This window comes from Leuciscus leuciscus, assembly GCF_965113295.1.
Source record: "Leuciscus leuciscus genome assembly, chromosome: 5".
NCBI classification, from domain to species: domain Eukaryota; kingdom Metazoa; phylum Chordata; class Actinopteri; order Cypriniformes; family Leuciscidae; genus Leuciscus; species Leuciscus leuciscus.
In genome coordinates, this window is record NC_138729.1 from 22,569,229 (window position 1) to 22,586,871 (window position 17,643).

At 35.1% G+C, this 17,643-nt stretch overlaps 1 protein-coding gene across 3 annotated transcripts in view; it reads left to right on the forward strand.

Moving 5' to 3' along the window:
• The window catches only part of edil3a (EGF-like repeats and discoidin I-like domains 3a), a 185,070-nt gene that overhangs the window by 122,007 nt on the left and 45,420 nt on the right, over positions 1 to 17,643 (forward strand). For all 3 annotated transcript variants that reach the window (XM_082170029.1, XM_082170030.1, XM_082170031.1), the window contains one exon: positions 6,346 to 6,527. In XM_082170029.1, coding sequence (XP_082026155.1) covers positions 6,346 to 6,527 — 182 coding nt within the window. The remainder of the gene's footprint in view (positions 1 to 6,345; positions 6,528 to 17,643) is intronic.

Consider the following 17,643-nt stretch of genomic DNA (forward strand, 5'->3'; position numbering starts at 1 on the left):
CATTGTCTACCTTAATCATTGATTTGTTGTCACGGACACTAATTATGTTCAGCTGTGCACTCATCAATCACCATCATTATCACCTATGTTCGGTTCTGTTTCAGTTTAGTGGCAGGTGTCTTCTATCTTGGATGTGTTGTATGTTACACTGTGCCTGTTGGATTTCCTGTTGGATTTTTTAAATATTACCTATTTGCCTTAATCTTCATCTTTCTGTTTATACAACCTCCCCTGTGACACAAATAGTATTTGCCATTATTTATAAGCAGGGCTTGACATTGACTTTTTTGCTCACCAGCCACTGTGGCTAGTGGTTTTCCAAAGTTACAGCCACTCAGCATTTTCACTGGCCACAACATGGACACCGATACCATAGGGGAATAACTACCATATAGTTAGGTTAAAAATCTATAACTATAATCTATAATAGTATCTCATAATTTGGCAGCCGGTATATTAGGCTGCTGTCACTTTAAGACATGACGCATGGACCCATTATACTGTTTAACATAGCCAATAGGGATGAGCGAATACAGCATTATCTGTATCTGTATCTGTTAACCATATGAATTATCTGTATCTGTACTCGGACTGGGCGGGGCCTAACCCGGAAGTGGACGGGATTTAACCCGGAAGTGGGTCGGGTTGTCTTGAAATGGGCGGGGCTTTAACCGGTATGTTATTTTAAGCATGCAATTGGTATGGGTTGATCAGAAATTTATATATTTATTGCTGATTAGAAAACTATTTACATGACAGCATCAGCATTGAGCTTCAGATCAATGGTTTTGATCACGATAACAAATGAACTATATACAGAACAAGTTTTGCAACAATGAATACAACACATGTGGTTGCAATTATGAAGTCAAATGTAATGAACAAGAGTTTTCATCTCAACATAACTTTCTTTTTCTTTTTTTTACCCGAGCACAGATATTGCTCAGTTCACTCAGTTCTCGCAAGCACTCAGTTCTCGCGAGAGCACAAGTTGAATTTTCTCAGCGAGTTACTCTGGTGTCGCGTAACGATGCTCATTAAATATGTCCCTCGATCTGAGCTGCACCAATCACATCGGGTTATCTGATATAGGCGGGCCAGAGGCGAGCTAAACAGATGACGACAGCGCTGTGACGTCTAAGTCATTAGTAAACATTGCAAGATGGCTATGGATGAACACCAGTTGTTTGAAACGGCTTTGGCCGCTACAATGAACGAGTTAGACTTGGCTTTTTATCTAAAAGAGGAACAGAAGACGCCGCTCGAATCGTTCCTCTGCAAGAAGGACGTTTTTGCTGTTTTGCAGACCGGATACGGTAAGAGTACAATCTACCAGTTAGCTCCGCTGGTAGGTAAGCATATGGGGTTTATTGTTGTGATTGGTCATAGTGTTATCCAATTGCGTGCAGTGAGATTTTGAAATGCATGCTTGGTGCCGCCCCTCGAGCTGGCCGATTTTCATTAGTCGACGCCAGACCATTAATCTTTCAGATTTAGGTCTGGATTTCCAGGCTACCAAAAATATTAATCCGGAGCAAATTAAACGAGTGAGTTAAGGGTTTGTGTGTCAACTGGCTGTCGGAGAGCTTAGAGAACGAGAACGCGCAGCTGGTATCTTGTGTATCTATTCTGCGGAAGAGTTTCAGATATTTCAATATGCATATTTATCGAAAAATCAATATTACTGACAACACTAGATTACACTTAGTTTATTATTTCAGATGCCTTTTTAAAAGACTAGAATTGAAAAATGTATAGGCCTATTATATAAAATTCAACCCCCGCCGAAGTCGCTAGTAGGAATGACTGCGTTACACGCCAACGCTGAAATCCACTGGCCGGTGTTAATGTCAAACCCTGTTTATAAGTAAATACTAACTACTGCTATTTTGACTTAGTGTAAATGGCATATATCGTTATTTGCACGTGTTTTTATAATATGGATTATTTCCTCATTCAATTTTTTGAAGAGGCACTGCCTCGCCTCCTCAATGGAAATAGCCCTGATAGACGGACGAACGGACAGATTTTTTCAGATTAATCACTTTTATATTACAGTTAAGTCCTATAATATTGTACTTGCAGTCTACATTGGGCTTAAATGAATACCCCACAGAGAAACAACAGATCCACAATGATAAAAGAGCTGTATGTGAAACATTATCTCTTTGATGTGAAAATTGTGAAAATAAGAAAATCGCATGGCAAGAGAGAGGATACGTTTTTTTTTTTTTTTTTTTTTTTTTTGACATAATTGAACTCTGAATCCACGAATTCTCAGCGAACAGAAATCTGTTGTGACTGTAGGTGTCAAAAGTTTACTCTTGTGATGTGCCTGTTCTTTGATTCCACACAAAACTGTCTTTGTGATTGAGGGATGAAAAGGGAAGAGGCAAAACAGAAACTTCTGACTCCTTCAAACAGCACCAGGCAATTGAGATGAATCAATCGGGAGCTATGGAGTGCCAAGCCGGGTAAATATTAGTATTGAGCACCTGGGATAAAGAAAAAGCACCTGAAATGTCAAAGCCCAAATTGAATTGAAGATGTATATCAACACAGTGGCCTATGTGCATTTCCCAACAATCAGACCACCAGTAGGAACGTATTTGCTATGCGGGAGAAGAAGGATTCTAAAAAATATATTAATACATGTATTTGTAGGGTTACAACCCCGGCAACATTGTTAAATTACACAGAAATGGAGTGGAAAATGAGGGCGTGTTTGTTGATATGGTGTGGTGATGCTATGCATTCAGAACAGACAGTAGGCGGTGGACATTTTAGATTATACAGCAGAACACCAGATGTCATCATACTCATTTAATCATCTTATTAGTTGTTTTTTACAAAAGTTTTAATCAGACGGGGAGCTGGAACACTGTTTTTATCTTGTGTAGTTGTAAGGTGGTAGGTTCCAAACTGACAGATTCACAAATGACAGAAAAGGCAGTAGAGATGTGCTGATGACTCAAACATCTGTATTAGATAGATAGATAGATAGATAGATAGATAGATAGATAGATAGATAGATAGATAGATAGATAGATAGATAGATAGATAGATAGATAGATAGATAGATAGATAGATAGATAGATAGATAGATAGATAGATAGATAGATAGATAGATAGATAGAATGCATTTCTAAAGATTTAATCTGAATTCCTTTCTCCACATGGATATCCATTTCAGCTGCTCTTATAAATATGCAGTGGTTTCTGTTACTTATGGACAGAAGTTCAGCTTAAAGGTTCTGATGGTAATTTCATGATTTACACCCCTTGACCTTTTTCTCTCAGTCATAACCTCATTCGTCCATTTCAGATGGATGTAGTCAGATTTATGCAGTAGTTCTTCGAGACAAACTTTGTAATGCTTAAATGTCTTTCAGCCATATGTTAAGAAATTAACTGAACGAGTCAGCCACATAGATGGGTCTGCATCCTGTTCATCTTTGAAAAAGTTTGCTGTTATTTATTTTTCTTTCTGGGAAACAGTATAGGTTTTCTATCAGCAGGCAATTTTTTTTTTTTTTTTTTTTTTTTTTTTTTCATTGTATGTATTTTTTGGGTCTTTGGAAAACACATGCAGAAATGTTGTTTTCCTCCACAGTTTGGTTTTAATTCTCTGTTTTGGTCTTGTATGCATATTACTGTTACTGTAATGTACACAATGCCCCTGCTGGACAGCACATGCCAGCAGAAAATAGCAGAGAAAAAGAAGCAAAGAAAGGGCTTGAATAATTGAATCATCCTCATAGCCCTTAAGAGGGGAGGTAATGGAGGGATGTCTTTGTACATCTCGATGTTAAGTAAACAAACTCACAAACATCCTCTCTTTCCCAGAAGGCTTGGAGGAAGTTCATGTTAAGGATGATGATTCAGCGTTCCGGTATTGATTTGGTAGATGGGTGACTAATTACTGGAACCTTTTTAAATGGAAACGGACAAGGTTCAGTTGCAAGTTGCATAAAGAGGGATGTTTGATGTAAGGATGTAAGGACTAAAGATGCTCTGAGTGTCTTAGTAATTCCACTGGGACAAAAAGAGAGAGATTTATTTTAATTTTTTTGTGAAATAAATTAATGCTTCTATTTAGCAAGGATGCATTCAATTGATGTTAGAATGTTAAACAGTAAATATATTTAGAATGTTACAGAAGATTCATATTTCAAATAAATGCTGTTCAACTTTCTATTCATCAAAGAATACTGAAAAAAAAAAAGATCAGCACAATTTTCAACATCGATAATAAGAAATGCAAATCCGCACATTAGAATGATTTCTGAAGGATCATGTGACACTGAAGACTAGAGTAATGATGCTGAAAATTGAGCTTTGCCATCACATGATTAAATTACATTTTAAGATATATTTATTTTGTTAGTTAATGATGACCTGTCAAGAGACAGCGGATTAAAAAAGAGCCATTGGCTAAATCTAGTGCGATGCTTTAAATGGAAATATTTATGTTGAATATTGTACATTGTCCCTTTTCAATTCTCACTATTAACTAGTTGCTTATTAGCATGTATATTACTAGGATATTGGCTGTTTAAGAGTACTTATAAAGCACATCATGGCTTATTCTGCATGACCATATTATACACCTCTTAATCCTACCCCATACCTAAACTTAACAACTACCTTACTAACTTTTAATAGGCAGTAATTAGGAGTGTATTGAGGCAAAAGTTGTAGTTAATAGTTTGTTAAAGGGATAGTTCACTCAAAAATGAAAATTGTGTCATCACTTACTCAACCTCGTGTTGTTCTAAACCTGTATGGGTTTCTCTGTTCTGTTGAACACAAAATAAGATATTTTGAAGAATGTCGGTAACCAAACAGTTGATGGACCCCATTGACTTCTATAGTATTTTTTTTTTTTTTCACTATGGAAGTCAATGGGGTCCATCAACTGTTTGGTTACCGACATTCTTCAAAATATGGTTACCGACATTCTTCAAAATATCTTCTTTTGTGTTCAACAGAACAGAGAAACCCATACATGTTTAGAACAACACGAGGTTGAGTAAGTGAGTAAGTTGAGTAAGTGAGTGAACTATCCCTTTAATTGTGAGAATTGGACACTAATCTAAAGTGTGACCAAATAAATAAAATAAATTGCAATAATATTGCTGTATTTTGATCACATAAATACAGCCTTGGTGCACGAGACTTCTTAAAAAAAAAAAAAAAAAAAAAAATATATATATATATATATATATATATATTTTTTTTTTTTTTTTTTTTTTTTTATTGTACCAACCCCAAACTTTTTAGCGGTAGTATATTTACAGACAAGAAAACATAGGGTAAATTGTCATTAAAAAGCCTTTTATAGGCTTTTCTGCTAAATTTAACAGAAGAAAAAAAGAAGAAGAAGAATATATACAGTATATATATATATTAAAGCATTGTTTTGTTAGATTTCTTCCATTCCAGATAGGGCGTCCTGATCAGGCAGTTCAGAATTGATTATTGTTTTACTATAATTTTTTAAAGATCCTTTTTTTTTATGTAAACTACTTTGAATTACCATTGTGTATGAAACATGCTATATAAATGTCTTGCCTTGCCTTTTGTTTTGACTAACATTGGAATTTGACCCAATAAACCCATTTGACTCTTTTAAAAAGAATTTCCTACTTGATACTGTACATGCATATGTTTTCAGCTCCATGTTTTAAACTCTGTGTTCTTCTCTTTAATAGACTTTTAAATAATGTATAGGTTAATACCCAGTTGTAAAACATGAGCAATTCAATTTTAGCATTGAAAGTGTGCACATTTTATGTAAGACAATTAAAAACACAAGCTGTAGTTAAAGCTCCTTTGTTGTTGAGGTCATTGGCAATGCTTCAACTTTGAGAGATTTGAGTATGTGTGCACGGAGAGACAGATGAAAGAGAGAGGATGGCTTTGAGGCAAAAAGAAAAAGAAAAAAAAGCTAAAAGTAATGTTTTGAACCAAAAATAAACACTGTTTCCGAGTCTTTTTGACACTTGTAGAATATCTAATTGCATTACATTTTCATGGAAGTCATGCATGTCCAATGAAATGTTCACACAGCTGAGGTTTTTAAGCACAATCAAGCGTACAGCCTGTGAAAACACCATGCTGACTTAAAAAGTATTTCTCTGAAAAAAAAACGTGTTTTTTCTGAAAGTTAGACACATGCCCCTGAAAGACTGTTTTTTGGAAGAGAGATCCAACATATGGAACCTTCACATAAAACTTATGTTGTGCCAATAACAATTTTGTACTAAGACCCATGATACATGATGCACTGTCTGTACACTGTCTAACCTCTCCATTCATGTGTTGTTTCTGTGTACTGAGCAGAATGTTCCGGTCCACTGGGCATGGAGGGTGGAATCATCTCTAACCAGCAGATAACGGCCTCCTCCACTCACCGAGCTCTCTTCGGCCTCCAGAAATGGTACCCCTACTTTGCCCGGCTGAATAAGAAGGGTCTCGTGAACGCCTGGACCGCAGCCGAGAATGACAGATGGCCCTGGATTCAGGTAACAGATTGACATGGGCATTGAGTCTGTATGAAAATCTATCTACAGTGAATTAACCTGTAGTTGGCAGAAATGTTCTCTTCCTGTCGGCATGTTTATCTGAAAATTATGATCATTGGTAGATTGTTTTTCTTGATAGTTTTTGTTTCATAGACAAGAGGTTTTTAGGTTTAAAGCTACTATTGTACTATGTTTGTGGAAAATTATATTCCAATTTATTTTGCTTTATTGACATGGCCTAATTTAGTGCATACTGTATTGCCAAAGCACTGCGGAGTGCGGAATATAAAGCAATAGAAAAATAAATTAATAATAATAATTATATATATATATATATATATATATATATATATATATATATATATATATATATATATATATATATATGAAGAGTTCAGATGCAAAAGCCTCTAAGTGCCATCTGAAATTTTTCTTCTAGAATGATCATTTTTATCAAGCTTGTATATTTAAATTCAGTAATTTCACTTAAATGGCAGTGAAAATTACCTATTAATTGTCATTTAAGTGAAATTACTGAACTTAAATATACGAGCTTGATAAAAAGTATCATTCTAGAAGAAAATTCCAGATGGCACTTAGAGGCTTTTGCATCTGAACTATATTTATAAATATAAATGTTATATAATAACACCAGTCAGTATAACAGTTAAAGGGATAGTTCACCCAAAAATGAAAATTATGTCATCATTTACTCACCCTCAAGTTGTTCTAAACCGGTATGAGTTTCTTTCTTCTGTTGAACACAAAAGAAGATATTTTTAAGAATGTTTGTAATGAAAGTTGATGGACCACTGACTTCCATAGTAGGACAAAAAAATACTATGGAAGTGAGTAGGGTCCATCAACTGTCTGGTTACAGACATTCTTAAAAATATCTACTTTTGTGTTCAACAGGAGAAAGAAACTCATGGTTTAGAACAACTTGAGGGTGAGTAAATGATGACACACTGTAAATAGTGTTCAGTTAAAAAAAAAAAAAATGTGTAAACCCGTTGCCTTAAAATGATTAAGTAAATAAACGTAATGCTTAATTAAATGCTTACTTATTTTTTTTTTTATTAAACATGAAGTTTATTTTCTTAATTTTAATGCAACGGGTTTCCTAAATTTTCCTAAAAAGTTAAGTCAACTTTTTATAGTGAATTTATAGTGAACTTTTTATAGTGTATTTTCATTTTTGGGTGAACTATCGATTTAAAACAGTAATATTGTTAAATATGATTACAATTTAAAAGAACTGTTTTCTATTTAATACATTTTAAAATGTAATTTATTAATGTGATGGTAAAGCTGAATTTTCTGCAGCCATTACTTCAGTGTCTCATGATCCTTCAGAAATCAAGAATAATGTCTTATTATCATCAGTTGAAAACAGTTGTGCTGCTTAATATTTTAATGGAAACCAGGATACACTACAATTCTCAAACGTTTGGAAGTTTTTGGTTTGTTTGTTTTTGTTTTCTTCAGCGGGGAAGCTGGGAATTTAGTAGGATCTCTCTGTTATTCACTTCAAAAATCAAAACAGTTGTTTTTCCCCCCAAAAAAATCCCTCCTTGGCTGCAACTCTGTCAGAAATGTTTCAAAAGCGTTGTCCATTCACAGAACCGCTTCATGTTAGTCCATTACTGTCAATTACTATTGATGCTGATGGCAAACTTACATATAAATATACTTTGTGTATCAATCCATTTCTTTGAGTTTCTTCGGTAGATGATTTAGTATTCATATGCCGTTTCTTTAGCAGAGAACATTTGATTGATAATGCAGACAATCACAGTGGATGGAAGTCTCAGTCCATTTACCTCTAGTTTTACGATGAGTAGCCTCTTGTCAACCTCAGATTTATTCTTTAAATGCCTGCTTGTAAAAGACAGAGACTGAATTGGATTCTTCATTGAATTGATATTCAGCTGGTTTTCTGTGCAGCAGCGTAATATAAAAGAGCTGAGATGAAATTCGGCTGAAGAAAGAAATGAAAGGGATAGTCTGACTGCAGACTTGTGAGCGTAACAAGTTAACCACCGTTTGTGCAACGGTCGTTGCTCACAGGTAAAGAGTGAGGATTATAGGTGGAGCGAGAGAGAGAGAGAGAGACAGGGAGGGGAAAGTAGTAAAAAGGGAGAATTCTAAACATTTAGGGAATTTGTCTGACTTTAATGATGCCACTTGGGATGGAGATTTTGGTGCTCTGGAGCTGCTGGGTTAGAACACAGAAAGGTGTGCTAGAAATATCAGATTGGCTTAAGGCCATATGCTGTGATAGCCTCCACATGACCTCTCTTGAGCTCTCGTCACTTAAATCAGAGGCGACACACAGTGTGTCTGTTTGTCTGCCTCTCGTTAACATACTTTTTCCTCATTGTTATTCTGTCTTTTCCTGACATGTATACCTCAGCTTCTCACTGTCTTCAAGCCTTATGCTGTGGTGAATAAAATGCTAACTCTAGCGTCATTTACAATGGGGACATCATCACCACTTTCTGCCATTTTTGGCTATGCTGTTTTTGTGATGAAATGAAATAATTATGAATTATTCCACCTATGCATTAAAATGTAAGAGGTTTTGTGCAGAATGAGCCACTTATTATTCTCGGGGGAAGGGGCCCTTTTAAATTCAGATAGTAATTATTGCAGAAATTACAAATAGAGACCCTAAAAGGACACTAGTCTTGAAGGCATCATCGCCTCCCTTCAGCAAAAGCTCAATAACTTTTGTTTTGAAGGTGATACACAATAAAAAAAAACATTCCCCTTATTTATTAAAATGTATGGGGTTTTCTGAATTTTTTTAAACATTTGTCTATTAACTCCAATGTACAGTTGTGATCAGAATTATTGACACCCCTGGTAAATATGATACAATTTTTACTGGTAATTTTGGCTACAAAAATAAATCTGCATTGTCTATCGGTTAGGTTTCTGGTTGCAGCAAAGAGGAAACAGGATTTCTGTGCTGCAGACTTTATGAACGATAAACTTAAACTTACAGAAACACTCAGGAGACTAAGATCAAGGACAGAACAACCAACATTAACGTCGACAGACCCTGAACAGGATAAAACACAGGGCTTAAATAGACAGAGCAGATGAGGGAAATGAGACACAGCATGGGACAAATGAACTCAATGACAGAAACCATAGTAACAAACAGGCTTGGGATGAACTAATGAAGGAGGAGTGGCTAGAAACTGAACACAATGAACATAGAGGAAGTCCAAACACAAACAGAAATGTGCCACTATCCTTTTGATCTTTCATTCAAAAAAAAGTGCAAAAATCGAACCTTTCATTGAAGTAAATGAAAGTGGCTGGTAAATCATTAAATACATAATATAAATAAATGCTTTTCTACAAAACATGTTGGCCATAATTATTGGCACCCTTTTATAAAATACTTTTTGCAACCTCCTTTTGCCAAGATAACAGCTCTGAGTTTTCTCCTATGCTTGATGAATTTGGAGACCACCTGACAAGAGATCAGAGACCATTCCTCCATACAGAATATCTCCAGATCCTTCAACTAATCTCTGCAATTCTCCATCTGTGTCTTTGGCAACTCAAACGTCCCTCCTCGCCGTGCATATAGACACACGCTCTCTTCCTGGCCGATTCGTAACATCTTTAGTTGATTGGAACTTCTTAATTATTGCCCTGATGGTTGAAATGGAAATGTTCATTGTTTTTGTTTTTGTTAAAGCCACTTTCTATTTTGTGAAGCTCAACAATCCTTTGCTGCACATCAGAACTATATTCTTTGGTTGTACTCATTGTGATGAATGATTAAGGAAATTCGGCCTTTGTGTTTCTTCATATTTATACTCCTGTGAAACAAGAAGTCATAGCTGGACAAGTTCATGTTCCTAGTCTCCCTGACGTAATAAAATGTTTCAATATTAATGGGAATATTCTTCAGAGATATTTTACTCATAAACAAATGTCTAGGGGTGCCAATAATTGTGGCCAACATGTTTTGGAGAAAAACATTTATTTCGTATTCATGAGCCAGAATCCAAATATACACCAGAGCTGAAGAGGTTAATATATGGAAATATGTTTGTGGATTAGAACCCAGAAACCCTCATACTCAAAGTAAAAATGTTATCTCTAAACCAATGATTCATCTTTAAGATTAAGCTGTTGATCTATGCATATCCATTGAGCTATAAAATCCCATTTCTGGCAGCGGCAGATGTAGGAATGAAGTTATGGAATAAAATTCCATTTCAGAGTTCATTTAAGAACTTTAACTGATCACTGTGTAATGAGGATTTAGCCTTAGGCACTGATTTATGTTTTTGCCGGAGGATTCCCAAACTCCATATAAACTCTCACAGATAATAGCGGTAGCAGTTCACAAAATAAAATAATTCAATAAATATCTATCTACAATAAGCACTTTACTCAAAACTAACTTTTAAATAATAAAATAACTAGAGAACAGGCTGACTAAATTCAGCTTGAAAATGCCAACTCATTCTTTGCAATATTAGGGTAAACTGTGTTATTTCATCAGTCAATCGTTAAAGTGTGGTGGTTGAAAGCTTCTGGCAACATTAAATCCAACAGAGAACACAATTCTAGACAAAGAGCAAGAGCATGCGTCCCGTTTTGTGCTAGAGTGAAGGAAATTCAGAGATTCTTGCTCGCACATTACATGGATGCTCTCTCACGTTACAATAATGCGCTCTCAAATGTTTTACTTTTTTTTTTTTTTTTTTTTTTTTTTTGGTTAAAATTAATGGGGAATATCTTGTGTTTCTCCGTGGGTTTTCGACTATTTCCGTATGCGGTCAATCCCACGAACAACCACGGGATCAGCACCTATGGACTTAACTATAAGTTTTAGTTTCGTCAATTTTTATCTTATTTCATTTCTTTATTTATAATATTGTTTACATTTCATAATTGTCTTGGATCTACTGAGCTTTCCATATGATCGGTTCTGTTTCTTTTACAAAACTGTAAAATTAAGGTTTTGTTAAATTGTTTGTGCATAACTTAATTAATATTCATTAGGGCTTTTGCCCTTTTATGACATCAAAGGTTGGGTTTTCATGTTTTATGGGGACATTCCATAGACATAAAGATTTTTATACTGTACAAACTGTATATTCTATCCCCTAACACTAACTCTACCCCTAATCCTCACTTAGTATGAATCACTTAGTGTGTTTTTTAAATGTTTTCCCTCATGGGGACCAAAAATGTCCCCACAATTTTGGATAGTCATCTTTGTGAGGACATTTTTTCCCCATGACATATATACCTGAACCACACACAAACTTTGGGTTTCCATGTTTTATGGGGACATTCCTTAGACATAATGGTTAATGTACAAACGTCTCTGTTACGTATGTAACCCTCGTTCCCTGAAGGAGGGAACGGAGACGTAGTCGGACGTACCATACTCAAAGGGAACTGTTTATTCTATCCCACTACATTAAACCTACCCATCACAGAAAACCTTATGAATTTTTTGATTTTCAAAAAATATATAATTCTGTATGATTTATAAGCTTGTTTCCCACACACACACACACACACACACACACACACACACACACACACACACACACACACACACACACACACACACACACACACACACGCAAACAAACAGTACAATTGTTATTATTAAGATTTAAAATAACTGATTTTGTTTTAATATATTTAAAACTATTTATTCCTGATGGCAAAGCAAAATTTTCAGTCGCCATTACATTTGATGAAAAATAACAAAATAATAGTATTTATTTGAAATAGAAATAATTTGTAACATTATAAACACTTCACTGTCACTTTTGATCAATGTAATGGATCCTTGCTTAATAAACATATATTTCTTGCTTTATAATAGAATTTTACAAGTCTCATCGTTTAATAAAAAAAAAAAAGAAAGATAAATCTATTTGTTTATGAAAGAGCTAGAGGGAAACATGGAATTCTGTGAGGGTGGAAGAGGCATATTTGTCAGTAGCACTTGAATCTTGACTTTCTCACTTGTGTGAAATTGCTTTGTGACACACTAGGGAAATTTCTTTAAGCCCATAGTGGACAAAAGCATGAGATTTCATAACTGAAGAAGTGGCACTTTTGAACATGAAGGAAGTGGAATACTCAGCAGCATGCTTTATTCATTTATTTATTTTATTTCTCGGTGAGGATCAGGATTTGGCACGTCTCCTCAATATCATGAATCCACTGTAACATCCAAGGCTTTCATTACAACTTATCAACACTTATCCTCGCCAGGCATGTTTTAGTGTAACCTGTCAGAATTGAGTTGCATAATTTATCCCCAGTTTATATTTTCAAATATCGCAAGGGTAGAAGTTTGTTTGTAACTGCTGTAAGTTCTGAGTATTTCAGCCACATTGCCAATAACACTCACAGTCATTTGACTATGTGTCAAGGCCAGATGTAAGTGGGTGGACCTTGATGAATTCAGATGGACCCCTGTGTCTGTTCTCAAATTTCATTAAATATAATGATTTTGTTCCCTTTCCTTAGTCATTATGAGACAATATTTGACTATGCTACATAGCCTAGTTAACTGTACAATAACATAAACAGTACAATAAGTTGTAAATATGCTTTAAAAGTTTTCTCAGCATGCACTGTGCCATTAATAAATCATGCACAATATGCTTTACAATGCATTGTTTAATGCATTATTTGCACTGCTGTTGCTGTATTTGCATCTCCTTAAAGTCATGTAGTGTAAACTGGTGCTTATACAGCTTATGTCAAGGATGTGGTTGGTGAGTAATTGTTTGTGTGTGGGATGTTAAGTATCACACCAATGAATCTGTAACTGAGGTTCAGTCTGTGTTTATTTTGCAAAGACATCATACTTGTTTAGATTATTGTTAGCCAAGCACATATAACATGAATTAAAAGCAGAATACAACACTGCTTTGGATAGTTTTATTGTGACTGTGAAAGGAATATATTAAATGTGAGAAAATATCCAATTTACACTACCATTCAAATGTTTGGGGTTTGGGGTCAGGATTTTTTTTTTTTTTTTTTTAAGAAAGTAATACTTTTATTACTATGCAAGCATGCATTAAATACATAAAAAATGTCAGTACATATTTTTATAATGTTACAAAATAAAGTAATTGGATGTAAGGCTGCTGAAAATTCAGCTTTGACATCACAGAAATAAATTGCATTTAAAATACAAAACGGTTCTTTTACTGTAGCCTATTTGTGATCAAATACATGCAGCCTTGGTGAGCATAAGAGACTGCTTTCAAATATATATATATATATATATATATATTTATCTTAACACCCCTAAACTTTTGAACCGTACTGTGCAACTGAAATATGATAATATGCATTGAGTGACAAATTAATCTTTCTTTTCAAACTATTAGTATGTTCCGGTAGCTTTGACTGTATGAACCAGCTGTCAATTTGGATGGACTAGACTCTAGAGCAACTCTGGCCCTTACTGTATGTGGCCTTTGTCACTTTTCAGTCCACAAATTTGATCCAGACCTTGAGCAGCCCAGAATACAAAAAATACAAAAACAAAAAACAACAACAAACAACAACAAAAAACATCTCAGTCAGTTTATTCACTTGTCCATGCTGGTTATGGCTACTTGGCCTCTCTGTCTCACAGTATAGAGATTTCAAATCTCAACGTTTCATTGGCTGATTTAAATTTGAGGTGTCGCTCTCTCTGTGTTTCTTTCTCTCTTGTTCTTTCAACTTTTAATTGCACATTAGTCTAAAAAAAAATACTTTTTTTAGACCAAAGGGGAAAATTCTTAATCATGATTATGTTGCATTATTATTGCTTAAAAATCTGCTTTTCATCCAACATTAAAAAGGTTTGAATACACAGCATTAAAAGTAGTTTCTGCTTTGCGGCATGTTTCTCATACAGACAACATATAGGCTTCTGAAGTGTGTCCTTTTTGTCTGCAGATTATCCCTGCAGACATCAGTGACAATCCTTAGGGATGATACTGTCAGTTAAAAGTAGCACATCACAGTATCTTTGAAAATGCCCTCACCACAGCAGAAAGCCTGAATGTTTGAGGTGGGATAATTATGACTGTGCGTGACTCAGCAGATTGTATCATAGCATGGGCTTAATAGGCTGGTAAACCGCTTTTGGAGGAACTGCAAGCATGTTCCTGCGTGAGAAGAGTCATAGTTCATTAAGAGGTAATGAGCAGGGCTGTAAGCCATACCACTGTCTAGATGGAAGACAGCAGCAGAATATATATAGTGTATACATGGACACTACACACACACATTCAATACTGTTTTAAAAAACAGCAATATTATGAAATAGTATTACAGTTTAAAATAACTATTTTAATATTATTTAATTTTATTCCTGTGATTTATTCCTTCAGCATCTATTAGTAGCATCTATTAATCTTCAGTGTCACATTCTAATATGCTGAGTTGGGGCTCAAGTAAAAAAAAACGTTGCTTAATATTTTTGTAGAAACGTGACACGTGTTTCTTTGATGAATAGAAAGTTCAAAAGAACAGCATTTATTTTATATATATATATATATTGTATTAATGTAAAAGTCTGTACTGTCACTTTTGATAAATGTAATGCATCCTTGCTGAATACAAGTATTGTTTTTTTTAAAAGGGCCCCTATTATGGATTTTTGAAAATGACCTTTCATGTAGTGTGTAACATAGGTCTAGGTGAATGAAAGCATCCTGCAAAGTTTTAAATCTGAAAGTGCACCGTATATAAAGTTATTGTCTTTCACAATATACTGGATAGCATCATGTTGAGAAGACGCTGTGCTCTACAATGTGAAGGTAAAGCCAGTTTTTTTTTCACTGCCCAAGGACAAGCATGTGAAGAATCAGTGGTTAAAGGTAATGTTTACCACGATATCACAGCAGTATAATCCTAAACTTTTCCTGTGTTCCCTGTATTTTACTGATGACTGCTTCTCAAATCTCTGAGTTCAATGCAGGATTCGCAAACCGCTTGCTCTTGAAAGATGGTGTTCAAAATACTTAGTTTTGATTTTATATTATGTAGGTCTCCTGCTAACTGGTTACTCACATTCTTACTGTCTTACTGAAATACTCCTGCTAGTCAGTTGTGGGCCACTATTACCAATAACTGTGTCTATTAATGCAGATTGTCTGTCGTTCTCACTACTTTGAGGAAAGATTAAGCATGGAGTAAGATTTGTTTTACCAACGTTTATGTTACATCAGTCATTCACGCTAGAGCTCGGCTAACACTGCATACATGCACTGTTATTGATACAGTTTCCACGTGTTCACCGCAGTATATTAGAAAAATATTCTGTAAATAAATTAGTACAAGTAAAATAATCGGTTTGTTGATGGACATGCACTTGCTAATGCTGATGGTGAGGAATTACAGTTGCAAACTGTACCTCAAACTGAGTAGCGTATCACTGAGAAATGTCCTGCTCGAGTCATACTTGCGATGGAGGTTCGGGTTGAATGAATAGTTCTTCCAATGTTTCATCAAAATCTATGTCATTGTTCGTTACGGTTTCGCTTACGATGTAGGAAGCCTCAGGCAATGGGCGTTTTTGTTTTCGACACGAACGCTGTACGCGGTAGACCAATCACAACAGGCTGAGCTGTCTGGCCAATCAGAGCAGAGTAGCTCACGGAAAAGATGGATTTAGAGAGATTGATTCATCTGACGAGTCGTTTGAGAATCATTGAAAATGTGGTGATGTGCAAATGTATTTTATGAGTTTTTTGACCGTTGATGCATGTAAACCTGTTGTAGGAGACTCCAAAACAATATTAGGAAACTTTAAAATAGCATAATTGGGGCACTTTAAATCTTGCTGGCCCAAAATCTTACTGATTGATTGATTGATTGATTGATTGATTGATTGATTGATTGATTGATTGATTGATTGATTGATTGATTGATTGATTGATTGATTGATTGATTGAAACCATATAGAGTGACAATGGAAACAATATTCATGTACAGTAATGAAGTATTCAAAAACTCTTTTTATGTGCATACTATTATCAAATAAGAAAGAAAGAAAGAAAGAAAGAAAGAAAGAAAGAAAGAAAGAAAGAAAGAAAGAAAGAAAGAAAGAAAGAAAGAAAGAAAGAAAGAAAGAAAGAAAGAAAGAAAGAAGAAAGAAACTCGAGACCTGTAATCTACAGACTATTTACTGGAGGGGGGAAATGTTAAAAAAAATATTAAAGGTACATGACTTTTGGCCCTCTGCATGCATTTTGCAGAAGAACATTGTTTTGGTTGTGCTTCAGCTCTGCATGACTGTGCAAAATGAATATTGCTATCCTACTGGTCATAAAACATTCACTACTGGGCTTAAGAGATGGAAGTTTAGATGGAAAGGATCTCAAGCTGTCTAGCTGAAGACGTTACTGTAGCATTACCCATTAATAGACACGGTACTTCCTTGAAAATAAACTCCAGCACAGCACTACAACAACCATAATGAAGTGGCCCTTCACAATAGATAATGCTTTACAATAAACTATGTTGGAGAGCTACATATGGCAATTTTTATTTATTTTTTTAACAAGTGATTATCCGGAAGTTTGAGATTTAGCTTATCCATGTCAACCTTTCTCACTCGTTGTGACAACTAACCTATACCACTCCCACACCATACTCATGTCAAAGTAGCCGGAGTAAATGTAATATAAATATAAACACTTATAATAGTATAACAGTGAATCAGGGTCAAGACAAAAACACGTTTTGAAAGAAGGATTGATAAGGTATTGACAAAATAAGTTACATAATGTACCTTTAAACTGACTTCTAATATGTTCATCAAGGGAGATTTTGAGATATGATGTGTATACTGGAATCAGTAGAGTCCGTAGTGGTGTTTGTGTCTGTTTATGTCTGTGCAGGACTCTCATTCTCCCACACCCACCTTAAAAACTTAAAAACCCTGTCAGTGGCTGGAGAATTGAGATCATGATTGGTAAACGACTCTTGTGTGATTGGGTGTCAGGCTAATAAACAGCCTCTGGGAATTACAGCCACATCAGAATCAATTTCCGCAAAACTGACAAATATTGCCGTGCCAGATGTTTCCAATGGCCCCTCT